The sequence below is a fragment of the Drosophila sulfurigaster genome, chromosome 2R (genome assembly GCF_023558435.1).
Source record: "Drosophila sulfurigaster albostrigata strain 15112-1811.04 chromosome 2R, ASM2355843v2, whole genome shotgun sequence".
NCBI lineage: Eukaryota > Metazoa > Arthropoda > Insecta > Diptera > Drosophilidae > Drosophila > Drosophila sulfurigaster.
In genome coordinates this window covers 4,528,791-4,544,630 of record NC_084882.1, presented here as the reverse complement: position 1 = coordinate 4,544,630, position 15,840 = coordinate 4,528,791, and the positions used below count along the sequence as shown (strand labels likewise).

Sequence of the window (15,840 nt, the reverse complement as noted above, 5' to 3'; positions counted from 1 at the left end):
TCTACAAGTGCAACAGCAGCAGCAGCAGCTGCAGCAGAGGCCACGATAACGCGGGCAACACTTGAGTAATAACAAAAGACTACGCCAAAAATAAGGTTACCTAAAAAGCGTATCTGGCCAGAAAGAGAGATGACGAGGTGATGAGGTGACGAGAGAGAAGTGAGATAGAAAGAACAAGAAAAACTGTGCTCTTTGTGGGTGGAAGAGAGGCAATAAACGCACTCAAAGTGTCCGCCCGACAGGCGACAGCAGAAATGCAGCTTGAGTCTGCACAAGTATGCAGTGCAAGTGTTTTGTATGGCTATAGCTGCATGGATATGTGTGTGTTTTTGTGTGCTCAAGGACGTTACAGCGGCCACTGCAGCTGTCACTTCAACGGTGACTTCAATCCAGCGACGCTGGAGTGTAGCTCTCGACAGTCGACGCAGATGCTGATGCTGCTGTTACTATTTGTACGCGGGAACTGCGCAGGACCTTGTCTGTGTCCTGCACATCACCAGCGTGCTGTACGACAGACCGTACGCACACTCCCGCATTGTGAATGAAGTAGGTCAACAGTGCTGTTAAAGCAGCTCCCACGCGACGCTTTACTCTCTTCTACTCAGTCGCTTTTCTCTTGCGCTCTCTCTCTCTCTCTCTCAGTATGTGCTCTCTCGTCACTTGGTGACCCGCGCATCTACTCTAAAGCTCCGGCAGCTTGCTTCGATTACGTAACCGACACTGCTTTGGGGTTTTACTGCATTTCCTTGCAGCCTTATTGGGCTGAAGTGCCCAACTGGCCAACTGGCATGCTGCCTAGTCGCGGCACATCTCTCAAGCCTTGCGACCCACTGCTCACCACACAATTGGAGTACACGCAACAACCCCACACATGAGTAGCCTTGATAAATCTACCTAGTTTACCAAAAGCAAAATTACAACAAAAACAAATAAAAGGAGTACCCAAATAAATATAAAATACTGGGACAGATAACTAATATACATATGCAAACATAGAGAAGCTATGTGTAGCATAGACCTAGTCAAAAAGCAGCAAGAAAGAAAAATAAAGAATGACTTAAACAACTCACTTCGTTAGCAGCGAAATTATTCAGAGTGACAAGCTAACTAAAAATCCAAAGATGACGATCAGTTAGTCAACCGTACTCGAATTTTTTCTACTCTCAATTAACATAGGGAAAAGAATTGGAGCTCAGTGTGGATATTGTGATATTCCTCTTCAAAATAGGAAACTTAAAGTGTAAATATATTATAGTATATACGATCCATACACTTACTCCTAACAAAGCAACAGACAGAGACAGATATTATTAAATAAAAATCACATTTCCTAATAGTGCTGATTAAGAATATTTATTTATTTATAAGGTTTATGGTTTATAATTTTTCCTCTCATTCCATTCTTTTTATCTTCTCTTAAGAGAAGTATTAAGGCACTGCCAACTGATCAATTAGCAATTTCCAAGCTAAGTTTATTTAAAGATTGTGTCACGTGAATACTGTAATGACGACAGCCAGCTTAAGTGAAATGTTGTTACAAATAATAATTGTTTGCTCAATAACATTTATGGATTTAAAAAAATATTCATACTGGATACTCAAATATATACAAACGTTAGTTTAAATTTTTCAGCCTGATAGTTATTGGAAATAACAAAACAAGTTTTTAACTATGATCTAAGAAACAAACAAAAAGTCAAATGTTTAGCCAACCAGTGAAGAGGCGTCTCGGGGGCGAACACAAAAAGTGTTTGAAACTTGTATTCTCTGCTATTTTTATGCCTGTGACAGAGACGATGATACTACAATAAAATAACGAATATCAAAGCCACGAACAATGCATGCGATGCGATTGGTGCGATCAGACGACAGGTATTTTCGATTGCGACCACGCTCACCTTGAAAGCGCGAGAAGATTGCCAAAGCGAGTTAAGCTCACAAGTGTCGCTCGTTAGGTATTCAAAACAAAAGCAGATCTTTAGCGTTTGTTCTGTCAACAACTGGATGTATAAAAGGAGATTGCTTTGGTCAAATGACTGAAGGATGCGAGCATCGCTAGCGTCATACGAAAGGTCAAATATTGGGCACTCTGATTGGCTTGATGGTCGTATACGCGATTTATGCAATGATTGCCCTATCGCTTCTGGTCGTCTCAATTAAAAGATGTCAATAGTGAACCGACTGATTGCATTTTGTAAAAATCAAGAGAGCATTACGCATAATAATGCGAATTCAAGTATAGAAAATTATAAAATGTAACGTATATTCGCGATTAATATACATATGTATGAAGCGAGATTGGGGATACAGCTGAGGATGAGTTAAGTAAACGCTTCGTAGCGATACAGATAGTGTGTAAGCATTACATAGAAAGAAAGAGAGGGCAGTAAATTGATTGATAGAGAGATACGAGTAGATTGACAAATATATAGTGGGAAAGTTTGAGCACGATTTTATGATAATATGTAAAAGCGATATAGCGAAATATGCTCTTTGCATCGTTATGTACATTTTTGTATTTTGGCAATTTTTTTCAAATGATTTTGATTTACAAAACTTACCGGAACTGAAATGTGAGCGTTTAGTTTGTTCATTTTCCGGATCGGAATCAAGCGGCCTTTTGCGAGAGTCGCCAATCTCAGGACTTGGACATGTCTCCATGGCAGCGTCTTCGGCCATTTTTAAGTGAATGGTGCTGGCTTTGAATTTGTTTTTAAGGGTTTGCTCTTCTATTGTCTTATGTCTTTTTCGATTCGATTCGATTCGATTCGATTTGTTTGTCTGTTTGTTTGATTTTTTGATTTCTTGAGTTGTATCAGTAGACTTGATGTTTATCAATGGAGGCTTGAGTTCTCAGCAGCGCCTATCGAGCGGGTGATCAATGTAACTACAGAGGCTTCTCTATCTTAAGAGTTCGGCAATTCGCATTTGAATGCGCTCCAATGATGGCGGCTTGTTTTAGGTGTGACTGAATCCTTCCGTTCAAATAATATCTTTATATATGTATGTAGTGTGCAAAAGCTATCGCTCGGGGCTTGCAGTTACACCAGATTATTCAATATTTTCACCAAAGCCTCTAAATATAATCTGTAGACATACAATCGATATCTATGTATATATGTATGTATATACCCTAATTAGATATATGTTCGTGTTGTCCTTCTTGAATTATTTGTTTATTGATTGATTTCAATTTTCGGTTTATTGCGTGACGATTTGAATTATTATAAGAGTATGTATTTTATTTAGTGTTGGTATTGTTTGTTTTTTTTTGAGGTTTTGGTGGTGGAATGTGCGAGTTATTTTTGTAAACGTTTATATGAAAAAAGAAAAAGAAAAAAATATTTATGAGTGAATTATGCAGCAATAATAAATATACATACATACAGTAAACATTAAGGCATCATATGTAATAACGGATAACACATTTTTATATAGTATATGTAAGTAACATACGATTTGTATATGCATATCAAAAGTCAAATTCAATAATGCACTTTTCAAATTATCGCAGTAAAAGATATATTCATGTGAATCTATAGAGTTGAGTTGATAGTTGTGGCTAATTGAATGACATATACAATTAGATTAACACAAAACACTTTGGCTATATACAGTTTGTGAGAGTTCTTAACTTGGTTTAAAGCGGGGCATTCAATTAACAGGCTGTAGGCTGTGGGCTGTGGGCTGTGGGCTGAAGGCATAAAACAACAGGCGATAAAGATATTTGGCAGGAAATGAAAGACATGGGCCAGGCAGGCAATGCAGTGAACAATGCAGTAAGACGACAATTGTTATAAGCAAGAAAAAAAGCATGAGCACGATGACATTCGTAATTTCTTATTCTTTTTCGTCTCCTTCTCCGTCTTCTGTGTACAGTAGTCTGTTTTATGTGTGTATATTGGGATATATCAATATGAAGAATTCTCACCCATCAAATAATAATGCAAAAAACAACAGCATTCATGTCATATGAGTAGTTTAATTTATTTTAATTATCAAATCAATGCCTACTGTTCTTACAGTACTCTTACACAGTACACACACACACACACGCACATCTTCCACAGTGTCTGTGTGCTATTATGTCATAGCCCCTGGGGTCTAGACGAAAGTTTAGTAAGTGGACAAGTCTTGTAAATATGGGATTGTAGGATTTTGTGCAATTTGAAGTTTCATTGATTTCACGCACGTGACAATGAAAATCATAATTTGCAAACTGATTAAGCGTAGATTGCTTTTTTTTTATGATTTCACTGCTAATTAAATTTGTGACGACAACCAACAACCAGTACAACAACAACAGTAAGCCAAGAGAAGCGCATTTATTTATTAAAATGCTGTTTAATTATACAAATATTTTGATCGCGCAGGTTGTTGTTGTTGTTGTTGTTGCTGCTGTTGTTGTTGCTGTTGTTGATTCTATTGCTCTGAGTACCGACCACAATAATATGAACACTCGGAGTGCAGGTTTGCGTGTGCATGTGAATATGTGAATGTGAATGTGTGTGTTTGACAACAAACGACCTTGACCATTAAATACATTTCTGTCCACTGAGCAGCGTAGACTGCAAAGCAAAATAAGCAATAAACGAGATGGCAACGCCACAAAACAACACATCAAGGCAAACGACAACTACAACAACTGCTGATGTTGAGAAAGCAGACGTGGAAAACAAAAGAGAGAGAGAGAGGGGAGATGAAGAGACAAATTGCCAAGGTGTTCGTCATTTTGATACGCAAGCAGACCTACATATAGGAGAATCTACAATATCTACTGGGTGAGATGCTTATTCGAATAGATATGCAAACACATTTCAGGTCTTCACGATTTGAGCTTTTCGCTTTACGCTTATGTTTTTCTCGCTTTTTGCTCGCTTGTTTTATGGCACCTGTCACGACAGACAACCCAAAAACCACACAAAATTTGCATTCACTTCGAAAATTAGTAATCAACGAAAACAAAAACTAGTGAACAATTTTTAGACATACAGACTGATCGCAGAACAAGTTTTGTTTTGTTTTTTGCTTTTTTTTTTGTTGTTAGGCAGCAAATATTTCAGTTTTTAGAATCAAGTAACGAGGCGCGACAACCAGTTGCTTTTGCGCGTTTGGAAATTCAATTAATTTAATGATATTTTAGTTAAATTCCCCATTTCGTATACCTGTATATATACATTCATACGTATGTACATATATACTTAGCTAGGGCTCTAACAAAATGCAGTTTTTTATAAATAAAATATTCTGCGTAATTGCAGCTGCAGAAATTTGAAAGTGAAAAGTATTCTTGACACGCTCTAACATTCTATCATTGCTTGCTCCAAGCCCTCTTCCAGGTCCCCTTTTCGTCCAGTAAAATCACTTATTGTTTAAATGCATACAAATACACATAAATACGACGTCCGTTAGACCGTTAAGAGATGCTTAATATATTATATGTCACAAGCCAGATACAATTACTACTACTACTACCCTACTTACACTTAATTTGCTATTCAAAATATTGCAAAATTTTCTCTACTCCAAAGTGTCGCATTAACATTAAACTAAATACTCTTCTTTAGTGAGAATATCACACGATCGCTCAACATTACATAAGTTACCCATTTCTGACATTAATCATTAATTTGAATGAAATCAGAAAAACCTTTACTTAAAAAAAAGTAGCCTGACGAACTTCTGACCGTTAATTTTTAAGTCATTTCAATAGCATTGTGGCTACGTGTGTTTCACAAAATATATAAGAAAGGCAGCCAAACCCTGTTTGAAGGACCTCTAAACCGGATTAATTGATGCAGGATTCTTTTATTTGAATTATTTTTTGGAGCGAAATAATAATATTACTAAAGGCCTGTTTAGTTTCATTTCCATTATTATTGTAAGAATTTATTAAGAGAGACAAAAGATAAATAAATTGCAAAGATGTGAGCGAAAGAGTATTTGGCATCGGTTTGAACGACCCAACAACAAACTACAGCTGCAAATGGGTTAATGGTGATGAATACGAAACAGCTGTGGCCGAGGTATCTTGCACTTTTTCTTAATGAAAAGTGCATTTCAGTCACAGCATTCAAAAACGAGAATAGCAAAAGATATATGAAGGTCACAAATCAACTGATTAAACTTGTTAGTTTTTATAATTATAAAAAAAATAAATAAATAAAACATGTAAGGCTGTCTTTTGTAAAGTAGGCTTGACTGTGAGATTTCCGGTACACATTTTCAAGAAAATAGAAAAAATACAAAATATACCGAAGGCCGTATTTGACATATAAATATAGAACAGTCTAACAATATACCATATTAATATACCCAAAAATACCTAAATATATCGCTGATACCTTCAGCCATGAACTCTCAATATGATTGTCACCATACCCGCTCTTTCATTGTATAGAGTCATAGTACATGAGTGGGTAAACTATAAATTGTTTTTATCAAACTCTTATGTACTCGCTTCGTACGAAAAGCAGTCCATCTTATCTCGACGAGCGCCGTCGCACTTATCACTCCAGCGCTGGCAAAGCCGATAAGTGTTTTCAGTTTATTTGTAAAGTGGAATGTATGGGTGTGTATGTGTGTAAATAAACGCGTATATAAACCGATTCCTCTGCATATGTGTATGTCATACGTTGATAAGAGGATACAAGCAAGCGAAGGAAACAGCTAAAGCAGACGCCGAAGCAATCCAAAGCAAAAGCTGAAGAAACAAATCCCACAATTTGTCCTACTCATAATTTGTATGTATGTAAAAGCAAATCTAAAGCATCCAAAAGAGAAGGCCTGATCGAGTAGTTTGCTTTCAGATTGATCCCTTTGAGAGCTTATAAGTTGCATCGCCGATAAGAACAGAAACGTTTTCACATACTACAATATTTCAGACATATTTTGCTTATTTGTTGCGGCGCTGCAATCACCAGCGAACCCCACTTGGGGCTCATTTAACTAATTGTTAGCTGCATAAAACACTCAAGGGCTTGTGTCGCTTGGCACTTGCCACTTGCTACTTGCCACTTGCCACTCACATTGATATCACGGTTTGTTTTGTGTCCAATTAAACTGCACAGCGCACTTGTAACATGAAACTTCACGATGTTTTACAACCGCATTCGTTAAACGCTAAATTTTCTCTAGAGGCGAAGCGAGGCGAGGCGAACTCGGGTCCGTGAAAATCGAATTCAACTAATTTCAAAAACTGGCAACAATTAAAAACGAAATGGATTTCAAGCGAACGTTATGCACTCACACGTCCACACACTCTCAAAGGCTGGCTGAGAGCCATACGAGCATCAGCGGTCATATGGGGAGAACGAGGGACCAAGAGAACAAGGGAGAGAGCAACAAATGACCGAGCCAGACAAACAGTGTTGCCAACTTGGCTATTTTCTAGCCAGATTTGGCTATTTTGCATGACCTAAAACTAGAAACCACTCAATTTTGCTAGAGCCTGTTATGTTGGCTATTTCACAAAAAAAATTTGCTATTTTTTAGCTATTTTAAATTATTTGTAATATTTGATTATATGTATTTATTTAAAGTTGACTAAAAAAAAAGTGGACCTTCAAATTTAATATTCGGAAGTCGTATATTGGCAATAGAGACGTTGTTTGTGGCTATCGATATGTACACACCACGTTTACCGCCCAGCGTGACCGAATTGTGTATTTTAAATACTAAAATATTATTTACCCCTTTGTAGCTTTTGGGTTCTTGGTATTTTCTCAACATCGTTTCGCGCTCGCAATGCTACCATCTCTACATTCAAATTCACTGATTATTGTGTTTGTGCGGAAGTTTCTTAAAATGTATAAACAAAAGTTCGCGATGCTTGGTTGGAGGATCCCCAACTTAAGGACTGTATTGCAAAAGATTTAACTAACAAATTAAAAGCATTTTGCAAATATTGCAAATGCACATTAAATGCAAAGTTGTGGGACTTGAAATCGCCCGTTGAAACTAAAAAAACACGAGGCAAACCTTGAAGTACGGCGAGGTAACCAAACAATAGAGTTTCTCAAACCTCTACAGAGACATCCTCAAAGGAATATGCTCTCTGCTTGTTTGTGGCTCAACACTGTTTAATTAGTCCGGTTGACCACCTTAATAATTTGTGCGCGCAAATCTTTAAAGAAAGCCAGTTAAAAATTCATCGAATGTCATGCACTTTGACAGTCATAAAAAATGTGCTGTCGCCACATTTCCAGGAATGTCTGCAAAACGACATTGCAAAACAAAATTTAGCTTATTGATTGATGAATCGACAGATATAAGCTTTACAAAAATACTTAGTGAGCTTTCCGCATTTTTCTAATATATTGGTTCCGAGGAGGTGGAAATTGGGCAAGCTTTAAACAATTAGCTTATCGAAGAAGAATCATTAAAAAATCAACACTGAATGTACAAAAATATAAGATTTTGTCATTGAAAACTAACGGCTATTTTAATTTACTATTTTTAAAGAAATCTTGCTATTTTTGGCTATTTTTTTATGCTTTCACTGCTATAAACGACCACTAAGAGTTGGCAACACTGCAGACAAAGAAAGAGAGAGAGAGCTAAAGAGAGCCACAGAACAGCAGGAGTGTAGCTGCCCTAGTTTGTAGATAATTTATCTAACAGTTGACAGTTGGCAAAGTGTTTGCTCAGCCGCTCTCTCTAAAATATACTGAGCGTGTGAGTACTCGTATGCCGCAACTGAGAGCATCTGCGACTCTCCGACACTATGAGTATTTATTGTGCTGTGTTATCAGTAAATAGTTTTTATTATACTCTGAAAATTTTGAAATATTGAAAATGAATAATTCGCATTGTTATCACAGCAAATTTGAAAATAAAATCAACTCTACATTTCAGATATACGATCTGACGTTATAACTAAGGCCCATGATATCTTTCACCCCAAAAATTTGTTTTGATTTTCCTGCTCTTCTGCTGTTTGCCGCTGCTACATAGCTGATAAGCGACCACCATCATTGAAGCAGTCTAAAACTCAATCAATTTATAAAATCACAATGACGAGATGAAACTATTTAGCTCTGAGAATCTTGTTTCTTTACATATCTCTAAGGGTATCGAGTATTCGGGGTACAAAATATAACATTTTCCCTTGTTGAGATACTAATCTGCTGACACAAGTCATAACAAATAAAAACGGATGCTCAATTGTTAAAATATCGCTTGGTTTGTCTATTTGGATGTCATTTATCGCCTTTTTGTGGTCTCAGCAATATCTGTTGACAGATATGCCATTAGTCTTCTATTTCGAAACGTTTTTATGATGCATCTTATTCCTATAAATATGTACAAATAAAGTACACACTTTTCATGTGTGTGATAAATCGAGATGTATTCGACTTTGGCTCACAAAGAAGTCGAAACAAACGAGAATGCAACTTATTTGTACGCAACCTTTCAACAAGTGCTCCACAGTTTTCTTTGAGAGTATATCTACATATATTTCAAAACACCTGTGATAAGTTTTGGACTTTTGTAGACGTCAACAAATGATCACGTCAATCAACTGAAAATGCAGCTCGAAACACAACATAAATTCACAGATTTCATAAGGATGAATTTGTTTTTGAGCAAAGAGAAAAGGGAGGGTCAAAAGAGGTTTGCAGCACGCTGCTTGGCGCGACATTAAAGACAACGTGCCGCTGGCAAGGACATTGGCTTTGCATACTTAAGGAGGCGCCAAAAATGAATGAGCCTGCAAGAATCATGGCAATGGAAAGAGGACAGTGAAGAGTGGACAGTGGACAGAGGACAGAGGACGATAAGGGTAATGAAGAGGAGAGAGAGTGAGTGCGAGCAATTGGAGGCGACCTCGTTGACTTTGTCGGCACGTGCTCGGAGGCTCGTGAGTTGGGAAAATAAATTTGTATACGAGTAGTTCGGCTCTCATGTTTTCTCTCGTCCAGTGTCCTGACTCCTAAAAAAAGAACTCAGCTCGCATATGTAAGCAGTTATTTTTGCTTTCATTGTTTTCCTTGTTTGCTCCGAATTCTGGTGCCTCGCTTCGCCTTGTATCGCATGCCACATGAAAAATGAAAGCGAAAATCAATAAACGAAGCACGCGATATATAGAATTAGGAACAAACAACGCCCACTGACCCCTCATCGTAATAGTAGCCCTCGGGAATATCTGAGGAGTTCAGGAATCGCAGCATCCGCAAGTGAAGGGTTCATATTCCATCCCGCAGACAAGTGGGATGAGATATGTATACAGACAACCAGGCAGTGTCATCAACCAACCTTTTTTGACGTCGTCATCATCGTCGTCATCGTCGTCGCCGTCGACGTCTATTGGAGTCAAATAAGTGGCCAGGATGCCACCCCAACTTCCAATCCCTGAGCCCTGTACTCTGTACTTAGAGTCGAAAGTGGTTCTTCAGCTTGAGTGTTTGTACACAGACTCTGCCTCCACCTCGGTCTCCTCCCTAGGCGGCTGCCTGTTTACAACCTTTCTTCAAATAATTTATTCTCACTGCAAGCCCTTATCCCTGCCCTAAAAACAGCGGCATGTTTTCCCCTATTTTCCACAATATTTTTGTCGCTGCAGATTTTTCCTTACTACATACAACATACACTCTTAAATGTAACTAGTGAATTAAGCGGATTTGCCAGGATCGTCAACTCAGCTAGTCAGACACATATGTAGATGCTGAGCTACTCTGCTTCTTAAATTCCTGACTTAAATCGCTTGGTTGCCATGGATTTTAGTTTTAGATTTTTTTGACTCGGCTCAGAGGTCTTTTGTTTAGCATGTCGATTTGGTGTCCGTTATATGTCTGCCAGAGTACGACTATGTACCAAGGATATGTGCCCACATACACACACACACACACACACACACACACCGATTCTCATAAATAAATGATGAGGCTGGCCTTATTCGTGTCGCTTCCCGACGAGACTTAAAAATGATGCACCGCCTTAGAGCGTTGAGTAATTGAAGATGAACACAGTGTTAGTGACCAAATTATAATAATTAATAAGTAAATGACATTAGAATTTTATATCAGCCACTGATTACCTATTGCATAATGCATATGTATGTATGTATGTATGTACGCTACATATGTATGTGCCTGAAGTATGTGTTTGCGAATGTAGGAACTGACAACTTGGGGGCAAACACACTCTTGATTAGGGCCAATGGCAAAGTTGATTTAGCCTTCTTCATGGGTGTCATTAATATTATAATGCGTATTTTGTACACAAATATGCATACATCGATTCATAAATATGTACATACGATGCATACAAAACTGCCAACCAACATATTTTCTGCAAGGGTCAACCAATTTGATCGTTCAGCTCAATATAGGTGAAGGCTAAGCTACGTAATACATATGTATGTATGTATGTATATATGATATGTATGGGCAAGAGAAATAATACAACAAACAAATTACCAAAGCGGCAATGCCATCGAAATATTATTCGACAAGAAAAACCAAAAGTTAACTTAATTCAAAAAGGCATGAAAGCAAAAAAAGATAATCAAAATCAAAAAAGAACAGAGAATATACTCAAGCTATGACAAATATGTAGAGGCGAAAACAAAATGCAGCAACTCGCAAAAACTGACGAATAAAACCAGAGCAACAGAGTGCAGGCTGCAACTGAGATTAAGAGAGCAAGAACAGTTGAGAAGAGCGAGACAAAATGGAAGAGAAGAGAGAAAGAACGACTGCGCAGACCATGCACATTGTCAGCTCAGCTCCAATAGACGAAAAGCACCAGCACAGTACCGAGTAGCATTTAAATTTGCCCTGCTTGCTTGCCTTCTCGACGTCACGAAAACTAACTTGTAAGCGCACAATTAGGCCAAGCGAGCAATGGCGACGACGCAACGTCGGCGTTAGCATCGGGGTTTGGAAATGCGGCAGAGAATGCGACAGCGACGCCAGCAATACTGCAGGCTGCTGGGCAGCATATAAAGCTTGAACCTTTATGTGTGTGTGTGTGCGTGTGTGCACTCGTGCATGTGTGTATGCAAATTACTGTGACAAGCAAAGCACAACACAAGACAACCCGAAACTATGTCGCTGGGTCGCCTTGTCAATACTCTTGTGTTGTTGTAATTGTGTATCGTAGGTGTATAGTAGGAGTCCGACGGCGGAAGCGGTTTCACTTGTGCGGTTAGCAGGTTGAGCTGCTCCAGGCAGCAAGTGCTCTAGGCAAGAGGTGTGTCTATGAATTATCTATAAATAATTTAGGAATTATCCATAATTAATTTCCACAGCCCTACTACCACTATCCGCAGCCTCCTAGTCAACATGGCTAACCGTCAAGAAAGAAAAGCAAGCCTATTATTTGAATCTACCTTCAAGCACTACTTAGTTTGTTTTGAGGTACATATACATACATACATATATTGGTGGTGATGCTGTGGGCGAACTTTATAATAATAGATCACCATTTACAGAATCGACAGCCACACATTATTCGGACTATGTTCCTGTACCTGTACCTGTATATTCTAAGGCATCTGGAATTCTAGACTATATCTTGTCTTTTAGTCTCCTTAAGGAACAGCTGTACCATCTTGAAGAATTAAGCACACAACTAAAATGTGAATGCAAATGAGTGTCACGACAGTTACCCGACCTTGCAGCTAACTATTCTCTTCTAAGAGTTCTAAGATCGAATTGACGTTAAATTAAAAGTAAACATTTTGGGTTTACATTCCTATTTGCCCCAATTGCCAAAAAATCGAAAGGCAAGTAACTATGGCTTAGTTATGTCAACCCAATTACGCTCCGCTTGACAACAATTTATGTTTCTGCAGCCCACAGTGGGCGATTTGGTCCCGCTAGCGGCATTTAATTCAAATTTTCAAATTGAAAAATCCGTTAATATTTTTTCACATATCGATAGCAGATGCTTTGATTAGATTTTTAAAAGCTTTTTGAAAGCTCTACGATCAGCTGATCATCAGCTGTGATCGGTCAAACACAGCATATGATTTCGCAAAGAGCTTTACACAATTTTTTCTCTTTGCGCGCATGGAATTTGAGTTCCTCGGAAATTTAAAATTTTTGGTGAATTTGTTAGAAGTTTGGTTTTTTATTATATTCAAGGTATGTATTTTCAAAAAAATCAATGTTTGTGACCGGTCTATAAATGTGTAGCTCATAAAACGTAGTGGTAATTCAGTGTATTAACAACTAGCCCGGATTAGCGTACACCTGTCTTTCGTGGAGTAGAACTTAATTTGTTCAACTAAGTCCAGTCTAACTCCTTTATTAGCCGAAAGTGTGAATCAGTGGCGTCCAAAATGTGAATTTATCAACTGCTATTATCTGCTAGCCTTGAAACTATGGTACTTTTAGATACAGTGTTAGTACCAAAAGGGATCTTTTTAGTATTGCACTCAGAAGTCATCCCATTTTTTTCCATCATCCCATCATTTTTTAGATAAAGTTTATATATGAAATATGTTAATTGAAGTTCAAATAAAATAAAAATAAAACAAAATTTTAAATTTAAAAAAAAAATTTTTTTAAATTAAAAAAAAAAATTTTAAAAAAAATTAAAAAAAAAATTTTTTTAACTTAAAAAATTCTATGATTTTTTTCTGATCAGTGAAAAAAAACCGACTGAAGACATCTATTTTAGTTTAGAAGTTATTAATTAAATGCCGCTAGCGGGACCAAATCGCCCACTGTGCAGCCCTTTAAATATGTTATATATGGAATCATCGATGCCGTTCGATACTTTTGACAGTTACTTACTACGTATGTATGTCTGTAAAATGTGTAAGCTCCTTTACAAAACCTGATTCAATCAGTGGGCAATTAAAGGAAAAGGCATAAGCAAAACAGCTGAGATTTCGTCCTATCTTTGTTGTGTTTATGAACAACTTTAATCGTCCACTTAATTACGAACAAATTGATTCGACTCAAAGCGAAATTGAATTTGAGTAGAACCATTTTATTCAATTAATTGCTATTTCACTTGTAGGCATTTTACAAGAATATAATCGAATCAAATCGATATTACCAAAAGCTGAATAAAATAAATATATTATCCAGATTGCATTTCCCACATAATATTGTTTTTGTAGGAACTGAGCGAACAAGAAGCCAGGGAAAATGGAATACACTCGTATGCCTCATCCTTCATATATTTGCAATTCCTATTAATTGATCAAACTCGTGTACTTTAAGGCATCGGTAAGGTATAAAAACCACTGTTTAGAAAGCTCACGCTTTGGCCCAGTAAATCAATTGGTGGCTCTCAATGGTGTCACAAGTCTTTTGTCTGTTGCCAAATAGTTTAACAACGTGACATATGCAAGAAAAGGTTAGTGTGCGACTAGTTTACATAAGCCATGGAAATAGTTTGATCATGTTGGGATGTTACTTGGACAGAAGACAGAAGACAGGAGAAATCATCATTCTCTAATCCCGATCTCGATTTTGACTACTGGGTGTGTTCTAGGGAAGTGCTAATTTACCTTCGCCTAATTGTAGCCCTGCTCTGGTTAATGTGGGTTGTGTCAGTTGTTGTGAAGCGCTTTCTCGGAGCAGTTCTACGGATTACGCAACATGCGATAGATGAGGAACAAGTGGCGTGAAAATGGAATTGGGAATGGGATGTGTGACGTGTGACATGGAATGTGGAATGTGGAATGTGGATTGTGGAACATATATCACAAAGAAAGATTAGAGAAGAGTAGAGGGCAGTTGTAAGTGAAACAAATCGACAAACAACAAACAATTTAATTCCAATTTGCATTTTACAACAACAATAACAATTCGGCAGCAATACCAGATGCAACAGTAGCAATATATAGAGAATCAAGTGTTGGGGTCTGACAACACACGAGTGAATTAGCGAACTAGACTAGCAGACGAGAAGCTAGAAGCAGTTGAATTAGGGGCAGAGAGGAAGCTACTCAGCCGAGCACAGCTAGGAGTGACTTTGATTAGCTCAGATCGTTGGGTATGTGGACATACACATACACACATACATACGTGTAGCTACATCCATACACATTTGTGTATTACATTCGTATGCATAATTTGATTAGATTATTAAATGATGAGCACGAAATGGAATACAGACAAATATATATACATATACATATATATGTATAAGATCATATATATATTTACTTATGAATTGACATATGTATGTACATATATGTAAGTATGTATTTATATACATATGTACATATGTATATGTATAGAAAGAGACAAAGAAACTGAAGTACATATTTGGCACCTAAATTGTAGAATCGATTTCACCATTTTCATATAATTTCTGACTGTGCTAAATTGAAATTATTTAACAAATATTGTATGTAGTACTTGTATGTATTGTATATATGGACATATAATTATATTCACCTTTTTGCAAGGAGTCGTGCATACAGCTGCAATTTATCGAGTGCGGTTCTATAAATTTACTATATATGTTGCAGTTTTATTTTATTGTTTTCCGTTAATTCTTATTTGTTTATGCAAAGCGTTAGTTTCTTTTTCTGTTATAGTGGTTAACAAATGTTACTTAGGTATACACTTGCGTCTAATTTTATTATAATCGTCTTGTATTAATAATATTTCATTTTATACACACGATTTTTTCTGCTGGTGTTCTTGGGATTCGAGTTGTTGTTGATATAGTTGATGCTGTTGTTTTTATTGATATTATTGATATTTCTCTCAAAAAGCGTGTGACTATTTTTATTATATTTAGTGTTATTAATTTTGTAGTAGTAGTAGTAGTAGTAGTAGTAGTTGCTGTTGCAGTTGTTGTTGTTGCATCTCTTGTTATCACTAATTTTAATGGTCACTCACTGACACACATATAGTAGACATATAA

At 37.1% G+C, this 15,840-nt stretch overlaps 1 protein-coding gene across 7 annotated transcripts in view; it reads right to left on the bottom strand.

The window, feature by feature from the left end:
* LOC133838230 (RNA-binding protein Pasilla) overlaps positions 1-15,840 on the bottom strand; it is a 40,742-nt gene that overhangs the window by 21,189 nt on the left and 3,713 nt on the right. Inside the window, exons 1-2 of one of the 7 annotated variants that reach the window (XM_062269258.1) lie at positions 15,366-15,732; positions 2,562-3,162 (exon numbers count right to left, since the gene is read on the bottom strand). The exons of 1 other annotated variant lie outside the window; for it this stretch is intronic. In XM_062269258.1, coding sequence (XP_062125242.1) covers positions 2,562-2,594 — 33 coding nt within the window. In that variant the 5' untranslated portion in view covers positions 2,595-3,162; positions 15,366-15,732. Of the gene's footprint in view, positions 1-2,561; positions 3,163-15,365; positions 15,733-15,840 lie in introns of those variants that run through there. 5 more of the 7 variants (XM_062269259.1, XM_062269260.1, XM_062269263.1 and 2 more) reach the window with 5 other exon arrangements.